Raw genomic sequence first — 17,140 nt, 5'->3', positions numbered from 1 at the left:
CTTCGTTCTTGAGGCCTAATCTGTTAGGGCGGAGATCACCCAACCCCCCCCCCCCGCCCCCCCCCCCCCCCCCCCCGTGGTCGTCCCCTGGGGTCCCATCAGGAGTCACGCGGCCCTCCTCTCAGAAGAGGCCCTAGTGCTAGATGGGTCTGTGGTGTAAGGCTAGGTCTTTCTTTTGTCCTTAGAAGAACGGGACGTAATGAGCCCACGCGTGTCAGCTCCTGACGGAGGCCTTCCATTGCAGGTTGATAAGGAGACCAACACAGAGGAGGCCGAGGACGCTGGCCTGGCGGTTCGGCCCAAAGAGCGCAGCGGGCTGAGCGCGCGGCAGCGCCCCCTGGTGAGGAGCAGCGTGATCGTGCGCTCGCAGACCTTCTCGCCCGGGGAGCGCAGCCAGTACATCTGCCGGGTAAGGACCGGCCCTGCCCGGGCGGAGCATGGGACATGCCTGGGACGTGCACCTGTGGCGGGCATCTCAAACTCTGACCACAGACAGGAACTGCTAGGAGCGCTTTTATAAAATACTCATAAATATCACACTCTGTGGTTCGTTTTAGTTTGGTTTTGGGGTCCCCCCCTTTCCTAAATTTAATGTCTCATTGGCTCCAGGGCCATATATTTGGCAAATATGTGAAGTTGCAGACCCGGCTACTGAGCACACGTGGACTTCAGCCTGTATTTAGAAACTGCAGGTGATCGGAGGGTTAGCTTTTGTAAACCTCTGCACGTTACACACCACGTTGGGCCTGCTGGACCAAAAACTGGGAATTGGGTTTTGGAACCAAGCCATCTTTTAGTGATGGCGCTAGGCACCGAATCAGAGTCACAATTCCGTGGCGAACGTTGGGGGACTCGTACCAATGTACCCACCTCTAGTTCCAGGAGAATTTATGACTGCTAGCAATAGAGGTGCAGTATTATAAAATGGGGTGGAAAGTGCTGTGAAAATGTATTTGTTTGACTCAACAAATGTGTTTATTAGCACCTGCTGTTAAGCATGTTCCTAGCTCCTTGGGACCTGTCTGAACCAGAGACCCAAGCTCTGCCCTTGCAGAGCTGCATTCCTGGGGGCCGAGCCCAGCGATGAGCAGTGGGCACGATGTGTCTGGTGTGGGGACAGGGCTGTGAAGACGAGGGGCTGGGGTGCTGAGGCGAGGGGCGCGGGTTTAAGTAGGTTCGAGTGGGCTTCACTGATGAGGTGATATGTCAGCAACTCCCCGGTGCCGGCGAGGGGGAGCGAATGGGCCGACTGGGCTAAGGGTTGACTAGGTTGTCAAAGTGTCTCAACGCCAACCTGTGCATCAGCTTTTCTTTTAAAAATAAATGTGGGCCCTCGCCAGTTTGGCTCAGTGGATAGAGCATCAGCCTGCGGACTGAGGGTCCCAGGTTCGACTCTGGTCAAGGGCACATGCCTGGGTTGCGGGCTCGATTCCCAGTAGGGGGACATGCAGGAGGCAGCCGATCAATGATTCTCTCATCATTGATGTTTCTGTCTCTCCCTCTCCTTCCTCTCAGAAATCAATTTTTAAAAATAAAATTAAATAAATGTTGCGTATTAGCTGAAAACAAAAAGGATCATTTTCTGCCAGAGTCTGTGCAGTTATCTTAACCATGACTTCTGATAACTGCCACCGAAAGGCACTGGTTTAAATTATTCCCAAAGATTAAGTCATTTAAGGAAAAAACGGCACAGGGCAAAGCGTGTTTGGGGAGGATTTTCTGTAAGAGATAAGCTGTTATCACCATCCCTTTGTCGGCTCTGTGATGCAGTGATTTTCTTTCTTTTTTTAATCCTTGATTCCAGTTAAATCGCAGTGACAGTGACAGCTCAACCCTGGCTAAAAAGTCTCTGTTTGTGAGAAACTCCACTGAACGGCGCAGTTTGAGGGTCAAAAGGGTACGTATCCCGTCAGCACCAGCCCGGTCCTACCCCACCCGGAGTCCTGGCTGCCACGAGTCCACGCCGACTGGCTCTTGGGCTCCTGAGTGAAGCCGCTGTGATGACAGGGATGCACCTGTTCCGGACCGTCACGCTAGGATGTTCGCGTTTCAGTCCCTCCTCTCTTCTGTCACACAGTCCGACTTCTATTAGTAATCTCCCATTTCCCATTCCCGCTGCCAGCTCTGTAGGCAGGAAGTGCCCTGTTCCCCTGCGTGTGGTCTCACCCGGCCTCCTTGGAAGTCCTGTCCCCAGGCCAGTCCGGCCCAGGCTGAGCGACCACCCTCCCCTGACACCCTGCAGCACAGCGACCCCCACCTCACAGTCTCCCCCAGCCTCTAACTCCTCCTCAAGGTCACACACTGACCTCCCCCCCTGAGATCCTGCGGCACAGCGGCCCCACCTCACAGTCTCCCCCAGCCTCTAACTCCTCCTCAAGGTCACACACTGACCTCCCCCCCCTGAGATCCTGCGGCACAGCGGCCCCCACCTCACAGTCTCCCCCAGCCTCTAACTCCTCCTCAAAGTCACACACTGACCTCCCCCCCCTGAGATCCTGCGGCACAGCGGTCCCCACCTCACAGTCTCCCCCAGCCTCTAACTCCTCCTCAAGGTCACGCACAGCGGCCCCCACCTCACAGTCTCCCCCAGCTTCTAACTCCTCCTCAAGGTCACACACTGACCTCCCCCCCCACCCCGAGATCCTGTGGCACAGCGGTCCCCACCTCACAGTCCCCCATGTCCTCTAACTCCTCCTCAAGGTCACACACTGCCCCCCCCCCACGCCCTGTGGCACAGCGGTCCCCACCTCACAGTCTCCCATGTCCTCTAACTCCTCCTCAAGGTCACACACTGTGTCCTCTTCCTAGGGTTTTGCCTACAGACCCCAGCAGACATTCATTCATACATATTCAGGTTATTTCTTAATAAACCGATAAGACTGGCTGCAGGAAGAACAGCCGAGATGCGGGGGTGAGAGCTGATATGAGATGATGGGAAACAGAGGAAGGAGCCAGGATTGAAGCGTTGCTTAGAGGAGGGATCAGATCTGAGCCCCACCGACGGCGGCCACCCGGCCGTCACTCACAGGCATGAAAGCAAAAGGTGTGAGTGCGGGGAGAGAGTGTGTCCTGAAATGGAGGACGTGTAGGCTCCGCACACGTGTTGGTTTTCCCAGAGGGCGGCCTTCGTGCAGCCGAGTGGCCAGGCCGAGGAGGCTGTCTATGGTGATAACGGGAAAGTCTCAGGTTGGAACAGTGAAGGTTTGCTTCTTGCTCAGCACGTGCTCATGCCGTTCGGCTGGGTGCCCTGCTGCTGTGGTCCTCCCCTGGGACCCTCTTGGGTGCAGCAGGTGCGAGAAGCGTGCAGACTGACACGGGCGTCGAAAGCTTCCGCGGGGAGTGACACGGCTCCCGCTGACCGTCCCTGGCCAGGGCTCGTCACTCGGCGGGCGCGGCCTCCCCCGGGAGCCAGGAGCTGCCACCCCGGAGCCAGGAAGCAGGGGCAGCGGTGATGGGGGCGACGCGCTCAGGGTGTTCGTGGTTTGTTTTCCCACCTCCCAGGCGGTTTGCCAGCCCGTCCTCCGAAGAGCGGCCCAGGAGTGCCCGGTGCGCACGTCCCTGGACCTGGAGCTGGACCTGCAGGCCTCGCTCACCCGCCAGAGCCGCCTCAACGACGAGCTGCAGGCGCTGCGGGACCTGCGGCAGAGGCTGGAGGAGCTGAAGGCCCAGGGGCAGACGGACCTCCCGCCCGGCGTGCTGGAGGACGACCGGTTCCAGAGGCTGCTGCGCGAGGCCGAGAAGCAGGTACAGCCCCGGGCGCCGGCTGGGGCGGGGGTGCTGGGGGCGGCGTGCAGACCCATCCCTCCAAGGCCGCCATGGGGAGCTGCCAGCTCCCTCCTCAGCTGGCCCGCCTCTTCAAACCCCTTTCCAACAGCTTGGAGCACCCTCCTGTTGTGGCCTTTTTAAACCCAGGATGTAGCTGAGAGGGGTCCTGCCACCCGGTGCCGTGAGAGGGCCGCCCCTCCGCACCCCATCCCGCTGCCGCTCTGGGGCCACTGGCCTCCTGACCCAGGGGAGCGTGCAGCGAGGGCAGCGGTCGCCACTTCTGCTCCGCGTTTTCCTTCGTCTCCACATGAGACTTGGCAGATAAACACAGTAAAACTTAATGCCTGGTCACCTGTGTTGGAAACTGCGTGGCCACATCACCGTGAGTTTCCACATTCTGTTACCTTCAAGGAAGGTCCTGCTGCATGCATTCTCCCGTCACACAGTCCCCCTACAAACGGCTGTATAAAACAGCATAGAAAATCCCTGATTTAAAAATAGGGTCTTTTAAAGGAATATTTCTGTTAGTCTTCCTCCTACATAGAAACTCCAAGAGCCTTCATATTGATGACATTGATTTATTCTCTCAAGATTAGAGTTTATATTTTAGTATAGGAGCATGTGTTTACATCTATAATAATAAAAGTGTAATATGCTAATTAGACCAGACGTCCTTCCAGACGAAACCATGGCTGCGGCAGGGGCCAAGCCCCTTGCACGAATTTCATGCATCGGGCCTCTAGTCAACATATAATATACGAATAGAATTTTCCGCATAGCTGAAATATTATAAGTGCCAATACATTATTTTCTTTCAACCCTTTGGATGGAAATGAAATAGATTCGTCATATCCTTAAATCTAATAGAATCTTCTGTCCATAATATAAACTCCTCTTTTCAGCCCAAAGTGATTGCTTAATCATATAGAGTATGGTACTTTAATGAAACTTGGAGTCATTTAACTGACTAGCACTACTAATTCTAGATGGAACTCAAACTTAACGTATGAATTTCAGAGATCAACCTGATACCAATGACTTCTAAAGAAAGGTTAAGCAGCAAAACCCATTACATACCTGTATTATATCCCTCCTGATATAATGCACATAGGATCTCAGAGGATGTCTGTTCCGCAGGGAGTTGAATAGTAGGTCTCCTATTAGATGCCACAGCAGATAACAGGGTAATTAGACACTGTCATGCCCGTAAAGGGCTTGTGGTTTGGTATAGGAGATGAGCCAGGAAGGCTTCCTGGAGGAAGTGGCATTTCCCTGATCTGGAAAGTAGGTGGTGAAGGGTGCAGAGGCCAGCAGTGGGGTCCCAGCAATGACAGCACAGGCCCCGGAGTGCTCCTGGCAGGGAAGGGCCACGGATGGGAGCCTGTAGGACAGCAGTCTTTCTGCAAAATGGGATGTTGAGTTAAAGGCTGAAATGCCCTCGCCCTATGTTTGTGACCTTAATAACCATCATCGTCTTCACTCTAGAGTCTTTCAATTCAACATTAGCACTAATTCCAAACGGTTGGTTGACATTGACCAACTTTAATATCCTGAAGAAGCATTGCAGTCTCTCACCCTCGTGCGTCAAAGGTTTGCAAAGCTGGGTTCGAGTTTTACAGCTGTAGACGTGAGCGGGACTTTACATCTTCGCATTTCTGTAAACAGAGACTGCCAGGGCGGCCATGCTGTTCGAAGTCAGGTGCTGGTGACGCTCGGGCTGGTCCCTGAAGGAGCGTGGGGAATTGGGATGTTCTGTTTCCCCATCTGGTGGGGTGGCCTGGGTGTGTCCAGACTGTAGAAGTTCTCTGAGCTGCACACTTATGTCACCTTTTGGGAATGTGAATTCTATTTTCGTTAACAGCTTTTAAGTGGCTAAGACAGAAAGGGGTTGAAAAGGTGGATAAGGGGTTGAAAGTATGTTTCCCAGAACGTCAGCAGCAGACGTTCCTTGGACACGATGCTAGGGTAGTTTTTCATTTCCTTTCTGAGGGTTCTGAGGTTTTCCAGCTGCCTAAACAGTCGCCCTGCCGGGGTCCAACCCCAGCGGGTCCAGGGGTTCCCAAAGGCGTAGACAGAGTCGGCGAAGAAGGAATGACACGGAGACAGCGTTCAGTTGATCAGCAGCCTAGCCAGGATCTCCAGCCAAGTTCTGGTCTGGATCTCCAGAGAGGTTCTGGTTCGGATCTCCAGCCAGGTTCTGTGGCCATGTTCCCTCGCTAGGTTCTCCAGCCAGGTTCTGTCCAGGTTCTCCAGCCAGGTTCAGTCACCAGGTTCTAGTCAGGTTCTCTTGCCAATTTCTGTAGTCAGGTTCAGTCCAGGATCTTTTGCCATGTTCTCTCCAGCGAAGTTCTTCTGTCTGTAGGTTCTGTGTAGGTTCTGTCTTCTTGGCTCCTTCTAAGTTCTGTCTCTTTCTGTCTTGTTACATCTGTATTTATACCAGTTGATTCAATCCTATCAATCTCTATTACAAAGGTTAGGGCGTTTCTTATCTCCATTCCAGGAAGTAAAGATTATGTAGCTTAAGCATGATTGTTCGTAGTTAAAGTGATTAATTACCCGCCTGGCACTTAGTTGAGGGGTTTTATTCCCTCCCTAACTTCAGGGGAAAATCCCTACCTGGGGAAACAACCTTTCTCGGAGAGGTGACCTTGGTTAAAACACACAGTGCCAAGAAGGTGAGCAAACATATTAAGAACAGTATGCCATATATGCCAGGTCCTTTGAAACAGCAAGGATGGACCAGCTCCCGGCAGTCGCCCTGCCTGGGAAACAAGGCATTTTTAATGCGACACCACGGACAAGCCCGAATCCGTGGCCGCTGCGCCTCCGCAGGGTCTGGTACATGAGTGTCGTCCGCGATGGTGAGGAGACTCCACCCTGTGGGCCACCGAGGTGCCCCCTGGCTTGTTTGTCTCCTTGAAGCCTCAGCCGTCTCTGGGCGTCTGATTGGGGTCTATTCCTTTGCCAGGCTGAGCAGTCCAAAGAGGAGCAGAAGCAAGACCTGAACGCGGAGAAACTGCTGAGGCAGGTCTCCAAGGACGTGTGTCGGCTGCGGGAGCAGAGCCGCAAGGTGCCTCGGCAGGTGCAGTCCTTCAGGTAACCGGCCCCGGCTCCCGTGGGGGCGGGCCACGTCGGACGTCCTCACGCGTCTGATCACAGGGGTCCCCGTGGAGTGCCCTGGGCCTTAGTGTCAGGGTGCGAGGCGCCCCGCCCTCCCCCCAGGTGGGACGGATGAGTTTCCCTTTGCTCCTCCGGGGCCAGAGGAGCTGGCGCGGTGCCCACGGGGTGCGCCCACCGGAGGGAAAGGCAGCGGAGGCGGCATGGGCTTCAGACTGAAAGACGAGCCTGGGCCACAGACTCCATGGTGAAGAGTCGGGTTCCTCCCGTCCTGCTGCTGCAGACGCACCGTGACAGGGCAGTGCTCCCCGTTACAGGGTCTGTGCGCCCTCGGTGCTGTGGGCACCAGGAGGTGCTCCAGCAGGGAAATCACACGACTTGGCTGCTGCTGAAACCCAACATAGAGGTTTATAAACGCTCCCCTGGCCCTTAACGTACAAGCCCGTTACAACCCCGGCAGGTGATAGAGACGCGTGAGACGGGCCGGCCTGGGGGTGAGGTGGGGAGCGTGGGCTGGCCACTGCGCCCGGCTGCCGTTGCACTTGGAGCCAAGAGCCAGCGTCCCTGGCCTTGGGTTTGTCCGGGGAATCGAGGACTGGGGAGTTTTATGTGCGGGTCTCACACAGGATTGGCAGCTAAGCGAGCAGCTAGATGCCCCACGCGAGCCAGGCACCCCCTGTGCAGGCCATGTTCCGGGGTCCCTTCTGCTTCAGCGGCCCCCAACCACACCCACTTGCCTTTTTCAATGCTCACTCTTCCCTCTAATGGAATGGAGCCAACCACCAGGACCTTCCACCACAAAATGACTCTCGCTCCTGTTTCCATCGTTTTCTCACTCTTCCTTCCTTGCTGTCTCTTTTCCATGGTCTTTCCACCTCGGCTCTGGCCGTCAACCCTCACCTGCTCCCCAAGAACATTTATGGTTCTTGGGTAGGCGGTGCCTCGTCCCCTCGGCTCCCGTGGGTCCGCGAACGAGACCCGCTCAGTAAGCGTGATGGACGGCGCGAACCAGGTGACGATCCTGTGGGGAAGGGCAGGTGGCTCCTGTCTGGCAGCTAGAAGGTCCCAAAGCCTCCTCCCTGCTCCCCTCTCTGACCTCTGGAGAGGCGCCACCTCCCCCGCTGCCCCCTCGGGCGGTTTCAGCTGGTCCTGCTCCGGCGCAGGACAGTGTTACCGTCTTCTCCCCTCCCTGAGGCACCCTGTTGCTCACCAGGCTGGTCATCCTGGTTTTAACGTGTTCCCGGTGCCACAGTTTTCTCTGAGGTTCCTGCAAAGTTCCCTCAGGTTTCAGCCTCTGAACCCTCTCCTACCAGGTTCAGAAATACTCCTACCTGGGCTGACCCCCGATGGTTTACAAACCCGCACATGGGAAACCCAGCAAGGAAGGCACTGTCACTGTCATGGTCTCGGGTGACAGACATGGTCTGCGGGTGAGGACGTGTCTGCGGGTGTGGACGTGTCCGCGGGTGAGGACGTGTCCGCGGGTGAGGACGTGTCCGCGGGTGTGGACGTGTCCGCGGGTGTGGACGTGTCCGCGGGTGTGGACGTGTCCGGGGGTGAGGACGTGTCCGCGGGTGAGGACGTGTCTGGGGTGAGGACGTGTCCGCGGGTGAGGACGTGTCCGCGGGTGAGGACGTGGTCTGTGGGTGTGGATGTGGTCAGACGTGGCCTGCAGGTGACGGATGTGGTGTGCAGGTGGTGGACAAGAGCCAGAGCTGGGGTCCTTCACCCACTGTGAAGGGCAGAGGCCCTTGGTTTTAAGCGGAGGTCTCCCTCGGGACAGGAGCTCGAGGGGACTCCGCCGGAGGCCGGGACTGGTCGCAGTGTGTCCAGCGCCACACTGAGGGGGTTGTTCCTCGCCCCGACTCTAGGGAGAAGATCGCCTACTTCACCCGAGCGAAGATCAGCATCCCGTCGCTGCCGGCGGACGACGTGTGACCCGCCTGCAGACACGGTGTCCCCCGGCCCCGAGGGAGGGAGACGGAGCCCCGTCTGTGGTCTGCCTGGGGGGCGGGTGTTCAACTGTCAGCTCTCAGAGAGCTGTTGTTTCTCATCAGGATTTCCACATGCTCATTTGTAAAGTACTTGGAATATCATTCTTATATAAGAAAGTAAGAAAAGTCAGGTAACCAAGCGGGCTAATCTGGCACCCAGATGTTGTACAGCAGGAGTGGTTGCAAACAGGGGATCGGGCGGAGCCCAGGGCTGACCTGGCGAACCGGCCGAGGCGGCCCTTGCTCTTCCTGGTTTTCCTGCAAAGGCCGGAAGCTGGCCCCAGCGCCCGCGGCGTCCTGTACTCGAGAGCAGCAAGGTCAACGTGAATGAGCTTCGGAGCGGAGCTCCGGGGCCACCTGAAGCAGGTGCTGTGTTCATCTCCGTCACCTGTTTCCTTGGAGCAGTTTCTTTTTTGTCTTTGTTTGTTTGTCTAAAGAAAACAAAATGCTGAGTTCAAGCACATAGGATGCAGACCTGGGAGCAGGCTCCTGGCTGCACGGAAGGCCTCACGGCCTCTGACCCCGAGGGCAGGGGCGGTGCCTGCAGCCACGGAAACACGCGCCCCCGCCCCACAGGCTGTGGGGGGCGGTCAGGTGTGAGTCTGGCTCGTCCGGGGTGTGGGATGGTGTCAATAGAGGAACGTGGTGGCCCTCGTCCTAAGGGCAGAGCTGAAGACGGGGAGGGAAACCCATCGGCATCCGCGTGGTGAAGCCAGGAACAGAGGAAAGGGTGTCCTGATTGAACCAAAGGTGCCAAAACACACAAAGAATTTAAGTCCTTTCTTAAACAGGTTTGTAACATTTCGTAGCAGCTCCTCGCAGCCTCATTGAAGGGATCCTGTCTCTGGGAGGAGCTGGGAGGCAAGGAGAAGAGAGTGCCTGGGAGACTGGACTTGAAGTGCTGGCGAAGCCATCTGTCTCGAACAGAGCCGTTGCGGATGGACGCTTAGAGCTGTTGACACGTCCCTGCAGCGTCTCCCAGCGCAGAGTTCCAGCTGGCCCAGCCAGGCCTCCCTAGAAGGAACAAAACCCCAGTGCAGCCCACCAGCGTGAAGGCGTTTAAATCGTTCTATGCAATTTAATACTCAGTTTGTAATACTGGGAGAGGCGATTTTTGACCAGCCATCTTTTATAGCAAACTAAATCCTTTTTTTTAGAGATGCAAAAATCATCTTAAAGGAATAGGCCCCTTTAAACACACACACACACACACACACACACACACAAAGTTCTGTTTCTAAGCAAGAATCCTCAATAGCAAGAATTTTTATTTTCTTGAAAGCAGTTACACATATTTCAGAAAGTGAATTTTATCAGAATTCAAATGAAGCAGTTTCTGAGCCTTGAACTTGATTGTTTCCTGAGTGTCCCACCACTTCCATACAAATGTCTTTGAAGCTATAACTGGACGTGACACTACTTTGAGCAAAAACCAGCTTTATGAATTGACCACATACAGTCCTTCGGGTCTGCCCAGTCCATTCTCAGCCAGTTGAGGAAAACTACAGAAGAATGCCATCCATCCTTGTCAAGGTCAAATGTGAAAGAGAAGTTTATTTAATGTAGAGATAAATGAAGGTCAGCTGTTTTCAGCTTCTTAGTTTGACCATGAAAATGTTTATAGAATTATGTGTAGTTGTACCGTACGATTTTATTTTCTTCATTTATTTATTTACGGTCTTATTTATGTTCTGTTTAATATATAGTTCGGTTCTGGCCATTTAAAATGTTTGACATAGAAGAAGCTATATTGGAATATTTACAGCTTTATAAATCACCAGATCAGCTGTTAACTTTCTGCAATACAGAAAGTTTCATACGATTTTATAAGAGGATAAAATCTGTCTCCGGCTGGTAGTCAGCAGTGGTGACCAAGAAGCTTTCGGTTTTATTTTACAAAATTTGCTTATTTCTAACAAGAGATAAACTTATTTTAACATAATCCTTTTCCACACTTTAAAAATCAGCCATAGTGTTATACATTTATAGGAAGCTTTTAACAATCCTGTCATATTTGTACTAACCCAAATGATTCACAGTGACACATTTTAATAACTTGATCACAAAACCATATGGACAATATGAATTTTAATACTATAAGTGCTATTTTTTAAAGGTAGAATTTATTCTGCACAGGGTAAAAAGAATGTAATATTTAGTTCTCAAGTTTGAATTATCAACATGTTACTACAGTTTTGTATATCAGAATCTAAGTGTTACAGGTACAAAAGCATACTGCTAGCCAAATGAACAAAGTTTAGCTGAATCTTTGTCGCATGCAAATCAAAAAAAATTAAAATCCTTTTTTTTTTTTGCTATTACTTTATATTGTATTAAATATCAAAAGCTCAGGACTGAACTAAATATTTAATCAGGTTAAATTCTGAATATGTTTCTGTTTTAATTTGTCTTGTTTGTAAAAGTGTGCAAATATATCACATAGATTAACTGGTTTCTGCACTTTTCATGTGTTTGTGGGTGGAAAATATTCAGTGGTTTTTGTTTTGTTTTTGTTTTTGTTTTTTTCAACAAAGATACATATTCCCTAAGACTTTATCTGTGTCGTTTGTTGCTCAGGTAATTTCCCTGATTGGCTCAAACACAAGAATTGACTTGACCTGTGTACAGAACAAATATAAAATCTTTCATGAAGAATCCCCCAGGCCATCAGTTTGTTGTGGATACTTCTTGGTTGGAGGATATGCATTGCTGATTTAAAAAAAAAAAAAAAAGGCAGAATATTTTCATTGTGCAAGTAAAACAAGGGCTCCATATGAGCTCTGCCCACACACCCAGACCGGGCTGGCCTGCAGCGCCCCCTGCAGGGGGGTGGGGGATGAGCGTTCACCATATGCTGCAGAGCACAGGGTCCAGATGCAAAAGCAGGCTGGTGGGTGGGTTTTAGTGACCCTTCCAATACACAAGTCTGCCCTCCTCTGCCCCTGGCCGGGGCGGAGGCATAGGTGAGAGGCCAGAACCCCTGAGGTCTCTGGTTAAAGACACGATGTGTCCACGTCCCTCACCTCTCCAGCTTTCAAAGAGCAGCCTTTTTTTAGTTTAATCAGATGTCATACAGTTTAAATAAATATGCCATGAGCCTGTTTCTGTAGAGTAGGTCATCTCAAACACTGGCGAGAAGGGCTTGATGAGCAGTAACATCTCCCACTGCCAGAATGACCCGTCTCTATGAGTAACACCTTCAGGGGCGTAACACGGGTAGAAGGTTTCATTTACCAGTTCTGTGCAGTCACTGGGTCTACTTCAAAAGTGAGGAAACTCCTCCGCAGAAACGAGCTTGATTACTATTAAGTCTTGATTGGTTTTGGCCTCAGAGTAGAAGATAAAAGTGGTTTACGGCCTGGGAAGGAAATCACAGTTCAAGGAGCCAGTCGCCCCTGGGGAAAATGCATGTTAGAAAGTTGCTGGCGTGGTGCCTGGGTGACCCGGCAGCAGGGACTCCTACCCGGTCCCGGGCTCAGCAAGCGTCCCCCGCGCAGTGGCCTCCCCGTCCTCCGGCTTAGACGGTCAGCCGAGTGTTTTTCATCTCCAGGGGGTGACGGAGATGCTGCGTCTCTGCCACCGGGTACTGGCCCGCAGCCAGCGGAGCCTGGGTGCAGCAGGCGGCCCAGGTCACCAGGCACCCCCCGAGGAGGAGAGAGAACCCAGCGAACCAGCCCAGGAAGAGGGCTTCCCCGAACTCCCACCTGGGCACAACCTCCGGGAGGGTCTCGTCCCAGAACTCCTGCACGGTCACGTGGGCAACCCAGGAGACCGGCACCAGGACCCCGACGCCCGCCGTCCAGAACAGGACCCCTCCCAGGATCAGCAGCCGCTTCTTGCACTTGCGCTGTCTCTCTCCGACTCTCAGGCAGTCCAGCCCAGACCCCGAGACCAGCAGGCCCAGGAGCCCCAGCCCGTGGGACAGGAACATCAGGACCCTGGAGACCCGGAGCTCCACGGGCAGGGCCAGGAAGGAGTCGAAGTCCTTGCATTGCATCCCCACCTCTTCCTGGACGACGCAGACCTGCCACAGGCCCTGGGTCCAGTTCTCCATCTCGTTCAGGTCCAGGTTCAGGTTCTTCCAGTGCGGCAGGTAGTTGGTGAGGCAGGCTAAAACCCACCCCAGCAAAGATAACGACATTCCAGCTAATTGGGCCACAGTTCTAAATACGAAAGCCATTATGAAGTCCCGTGAGCTTTCGCCCAACTCACTGCTGCCTCTGGGTTGCTGTGAAAACTGTGACGGACTTTGGTTATCACCTGCAGAGCTCAGAAATCTTTTCATTGTGTGTATAAGAGGATTCTTGCCAGAGTGGCTATTGTTTGATTCCATGCTGAATGGGTTTCAGGAAAGGAAAGGGAACTAATTCTGCAAACCAGTCATGTCAAGGAGTGGCCAAGATCAATTTTCTAGTAAGCAGTTTGTCCCTGAAATAACACGAAGCAGTAAGAACCTCCTTTCATTGTTAACGTCTCAATGGCTTTCGTCCGATTCCCAACCTCCCTTGCAAGTCAAAGCACAGAGAAGTCTGAATGCAAAACATGTAATTGACAGTTCAGGTTCAGCTCCTGCCGCTTTCTCTCTGGCTAATCGCACCTGCCGGGCCTCCACCCGTGACGGCTCTCACATTTCAGGAATGCGTTGTGGTAACACCGAGTGTTATCGTTAAAAAAAAAGGTTCAAGAAAAGTATTTCTTAACCAAATAAATCCATCTCCTTAGAAATCTCTCTAGATCTTAAATCAGGCCTACTTTTAAAAAATTCGTTAGGCTACATATATACCACATAACATCTGAAATTATACTAAACACGCTCTCAAGTCTGATTACCCACAGTCCCCTCTGTCAGAGCACGCCCAGGTGCGCCAACACTCGCTTCTTTTTGGCTGCCATGTGCTCTCCACGCTGTGGCAGAGGGAGGCAACGGAACTTGTGGATTAGCACCAACATCTCTTGCTGCAGCACTAAAGTATAAAGCTTGTAATTTTGCTCGTCTGTTTTCTTGTTAATCCTCACCTGGGGATATTTTTCCATTGATTTTCAGAGAGAGAGTGGAAGGGAGGGGGAGAGAGAGAAACATCCATGTGAGAGAGACACATCGATTGGTTGCCTCCCACATGCCCTCTCCCCCGACCACCCGACCGGGGCTGGGGATCAAGCCTGCAACCGAGGTACGTGCCCTTGGTCAGAATCGAACCCGTGACCCTTCAGTCTGCGGGCCGACACTCTATCTACTGAGCCAAACCGGCTAGGGCTAAAGCTTGTAATTTTTAACTGAACAAAGGAAAGTTTTTTTCAGAGCAAGTGAATTGTCACTATCTCAATATCAAGCAAAAGTTTTTCATTGTTTATCTTTTTAATAATGAAGCTTTAGAGGGATGAGACGAAAGAGGAAATTGGCCAGTATTTAGAATCGGAGAGCATCGTGATGTAAAAACCTTTTAGCCTCATAAACCCTGTCACTCACACCCGTTGCCTTGTAATTTCCTAAACACAAACCACCTCTGATCAGAAAACAAAGTCACTGTTGTGGAAATTACACTTCGGAATGAGTTTAACCTGTGGCTTTGCCAATGTAGAGTCTCTGTTAGTTTTTCTCTTTAGGAAACAAAGTAATTATTATTTCCAGTTACCAACAAAAACGATTCTAATGTAAAATAAACACATTAAAACTTAATACGGACCATACTGGACAACCATCACCAGTTTTATTTAAATAAACAGATCAATTACTTTTTTTCTTGCTCAGACCTATGTAATGCTTAACGTAGTAATTTTCTTGTAGATATGAGACTGCCTCTTCTCCAGATTTTTTGGGGGAGGGGGAGATCTAGGATAAAAAAGTAATTATTATATGAGAAAAAGTGAGCAGCGCAGATTTAGTTACGTAACAAAGACCCCTTTCCCGTGCAGACCTACAGCACTGTTGGTGCGGAAGAGAGGTCTCCCTGGTCTGGTCCAAGTCACACTTTCGGAGCCGCAGTCCCATTTTCCAGGCATGGACACTGCGTCTGCGTGTCTGCCGCTGCGTACTGGCCCGCAGCCAGCGGAGCCTGGGTGCAGCAGGCGGCCCAGGTCACCAGGCACCCCCCGAGGAGGAGAGAGAACCCAGCAAACCAGCCCAGGAAGAGGGCTTCCCCGAACTCCCACCTGGGCACAACCTCCGGGAGGGTCTCGTCCCAGAACTCCTGCACGGTCACGTGGGCGACCCAGGAGACCGGCACCAGGACCCCGACGCCCGCCGTCCAGAACAGGACCCCTCCCAGGATCAGCAGCCGCTTCTTGCACTTGCGCTGTCTCTCTCCGACTCTCAGGCAGTCCAGCCCAGACCCCGAGACCAGCAGGCCCAGGAGCCCCAGCCCGTGGGACAGGAACATCAGGACCCTGGAGACCCGGAGCTCCACGGGCAGGGCCAGGAAGGAGTCGAAGTCCTTGCATTGCCTCCCCACCTCGTCCCGGACGACGCAGGCCTGCCACAGGCCCAGGGTCCAGTTCTCCATCTCGTTCAGGTCCAGGTTCAGGTTCTTCCAGTGCGGCAGGTAAGTTGTGATCATGGATAAAACCCATCCCAGCACAGACAGTGCAAGTCCAACGAATTGCATGACCACTCTCAAGACGAAAGCCATCGCAGCCAAGCTCGCGCCTTCCGCCGCCCCTATAGGAGCCGCTGTCTGTGGGGACGGCGTGTGCCGGTTGGCCTCGGGGCGATGCTGCCTGGGATATAAGCTCGGGGCATTGCGGCCTGGTCATTCGCTCCTTGGCCACTCTGAAGTGCGCGTTTGTTCTTGAATATAGTGTTTCATGTAAAGGATGAGGGGCTCCGCGAAAACTGCGCGTTAGGCCTTCTGATAAGGAACTGACCTGCTGGTAAAACTATACCCCCGATGCTCGATGGTGCGAAGGCTGAGGATGAACAAAGGGGCCTCTGTGACCCTCACCCTAAAGGACAACAGAAATCTTTGTGCTTCAATATGGATTAATTAGATTTTAAGTGGTGATAAAAGGCCAGCTCTCTGGGTAACAGGACTTCATTGTGGCAGCTGAACCTGAGATTTCAGGATGCAGAACAAGCCCCTGTGAGGAAAGGCAGGCTCTCCCTATAATCTCCGCTCTGCACGGACCTCCTCAACCTACACAGCCCCTGGCCCCCCGCTCTGGAGTGTCCCGGGGACTCAGGACTTGGCAGGAGCGGCACCCTCAGATTCCTTTGAAAGGTGGACGCGGGGTCACTGGGTTAGTTAAAATGGCACGACGGAGCCAGGTGCCCAGCGGTGCTCAGTGAGGAAGGGAGCGTCCGGGAGTCCTGGGTGTCCCTGGGTGATGCCCCGGTCCTCGGTAGGGACTTGGGGTACAGCGTGGTTTTTACTCTCCCAGGGGTGTTTCCTGCCCACAGATGAGCTGTCTGTTCTGCCACTTCAGAGACAAAGCCGCCCGCATGAAGATTCAGCCGTTCAGGACACAAGACTCTGAAAACAAGGGCCACAGGGCTGCCCTTTGAGGTTTCGTCTTGTTTGGTTTTTGCGGCCACACCTTGAGAGCACACCACAGAGCTGGCCCCTCAGGCAGGACAGAGGCTGGGCCAGGTTCCCAGGGCGGCTGCAGGGCCCGGGGCGTCCAGTCTGGCACCCCGGCCAGGAGGCGAGGTTGATGGGCCTGCGGAGACCTGCAGAGCCCCTGCCTGGGGGCCCAGCCTCGGGCAGATTCCCTCCGCACTCGCCCGCTGGGGCGTCTAGTCGAGCATCTGAGCTGATCTGTGTGACGTTGCTCAGGAGATCAGACAGACCCCTGTCCTGCTGTCTCCACACTCAGCAGAAGGGCCGGGCTGGATGCCCGTGGCTGCTGCAGCATCCTCCCCCATCAAAGATGGCTTCTCTCCTAACTTGCACAGGTTTGCAGAATCCCCTAGGCCTTCCTGCTGGCCCCTTGGGTCAAAGTGAGAAATGGCTCCCGTTTGCACAGAGACCTGGGGTCCAGAAGGGCTAGGGCTCTGCCCAGGCCTTGGCACCAGGAGAAGGGATAGCGGGAGCAGAGCAGGCCGAGGGAGGCAGAAAGCTCCTGAGAGCGAGGCTAGCAGTTACGGGGAGCGACTCTTTTCTTGTGAATCCTCACCAGAGGATATTTTTTTCCTGTTGATTTTTTTAGAAAGAATGAAAGGGAGGGGAGACACAGAGAGAGGCACATCGACTGTTTGCCTCCCACACGTGCCCCAACCAGGGCGGGGTTTGAACCTGCAGCTGAGGTACGTGCCCTTGACCGGAATCAAC

At 53.2% G+C, this 17,140-nt stretch overlaps 3 protein-coding genes across 3 annotated transcripts in view; 1 reads left to right on the top strand and 2 right to left on the bottom strand.

Annotated features, from left to right (window-relative positions):
* WWC2 (WW and C2 domain containing 2) overlaps nt 1–10,708 on the top strand; it is a 130,008-nt gene extending 119,300 nt beyond the window's left edge. Inside the window, exons 19-23 of the mRNA XM_059685737.1 lie at nt 245–409; nt 1,805–1,897; nt 3,502–3,744; nt 6,734–6,861; nt 8,754–10,708. Of these exons, the coding sequence (XP_059541720.1) occupies nt 245–409; nt 1,805–1,897; nt 3,502–3,744; nt 6,734–6,861; nt 8,754–8,820 (696 nt within the window). The 3' untranslated portion in view covers nt 8,821–10,708. The remainder of the gene's footprint in view (nt 1–244; nt 410–1,804; nt 1,898–3,501; nt 3,745–6,733; nt 6,862–8,753) is intronic.
* Nucleotides 10,709–12,393: 1,685 nt separating this feature from the next.
* On the bottom strand, nt 12,394–13,056 carry LOC132228762 (claudin-22-like). The gene has a single exon (XM_059685739.1). It carries the CDS (start codon nt 13,054–13,056, stop codon nt 12,394–12,396), a length of 663 nt encoding a protein of 220 aa, XP_059541722.1.
* A 1,783-nt stretch (nt 13,057–14,839) lies between these two features.
* Nucleotides 14,840–15,502, bottom strand: LOC132228761 (putative claudin-24). The gene has a single exon (XM_059685738.1). The coding sequence runs from the start codon at nt 15,500–15,502 to the stop codon at nt 14,840–14,842; it is 663 nt and encodes a 220-aa protein (XP_059541721.1).
* Between the last annotated feature and the right edge of the window lie 1,638 nt (nt 15,503–17,140).

The sequence above is a fragment of the Myotis daubentonii genome, chromosome 2 (genome assembly GCF_963259705.1).
Source record: "Myotis daubentonii chromosome 2, mMyoDau2.1, whole genome shotgun sequence".
NCBI classification, from domain to species: Eukaryota; Metazoa; Chordata; class Mammalia; order Chiroptera; family Vespertilionidae; genus Myotis; species Myotis daubentonii.
This window is presented reverse-complemented; position numbering and strand designations above follow the sequence as displayed.

Excerpts from the sequence above, each read along its gene's own strand:
- LOC132228761 (XM_059685738.1), bottom strand. The coding sequence starts at position 15,502 with ATGGCTTTCGTCTTGAGAGTGGTCATGCAATTCGTTGGACTTGCACTG.
- LOC132228762 (XM_059685739.1), bottom strand. The coding sequence starts at position 13,056 with ATGGCTTTCGTATTTAGAACTGTGGCCCAATTAGCTGGAATGTCGTTA.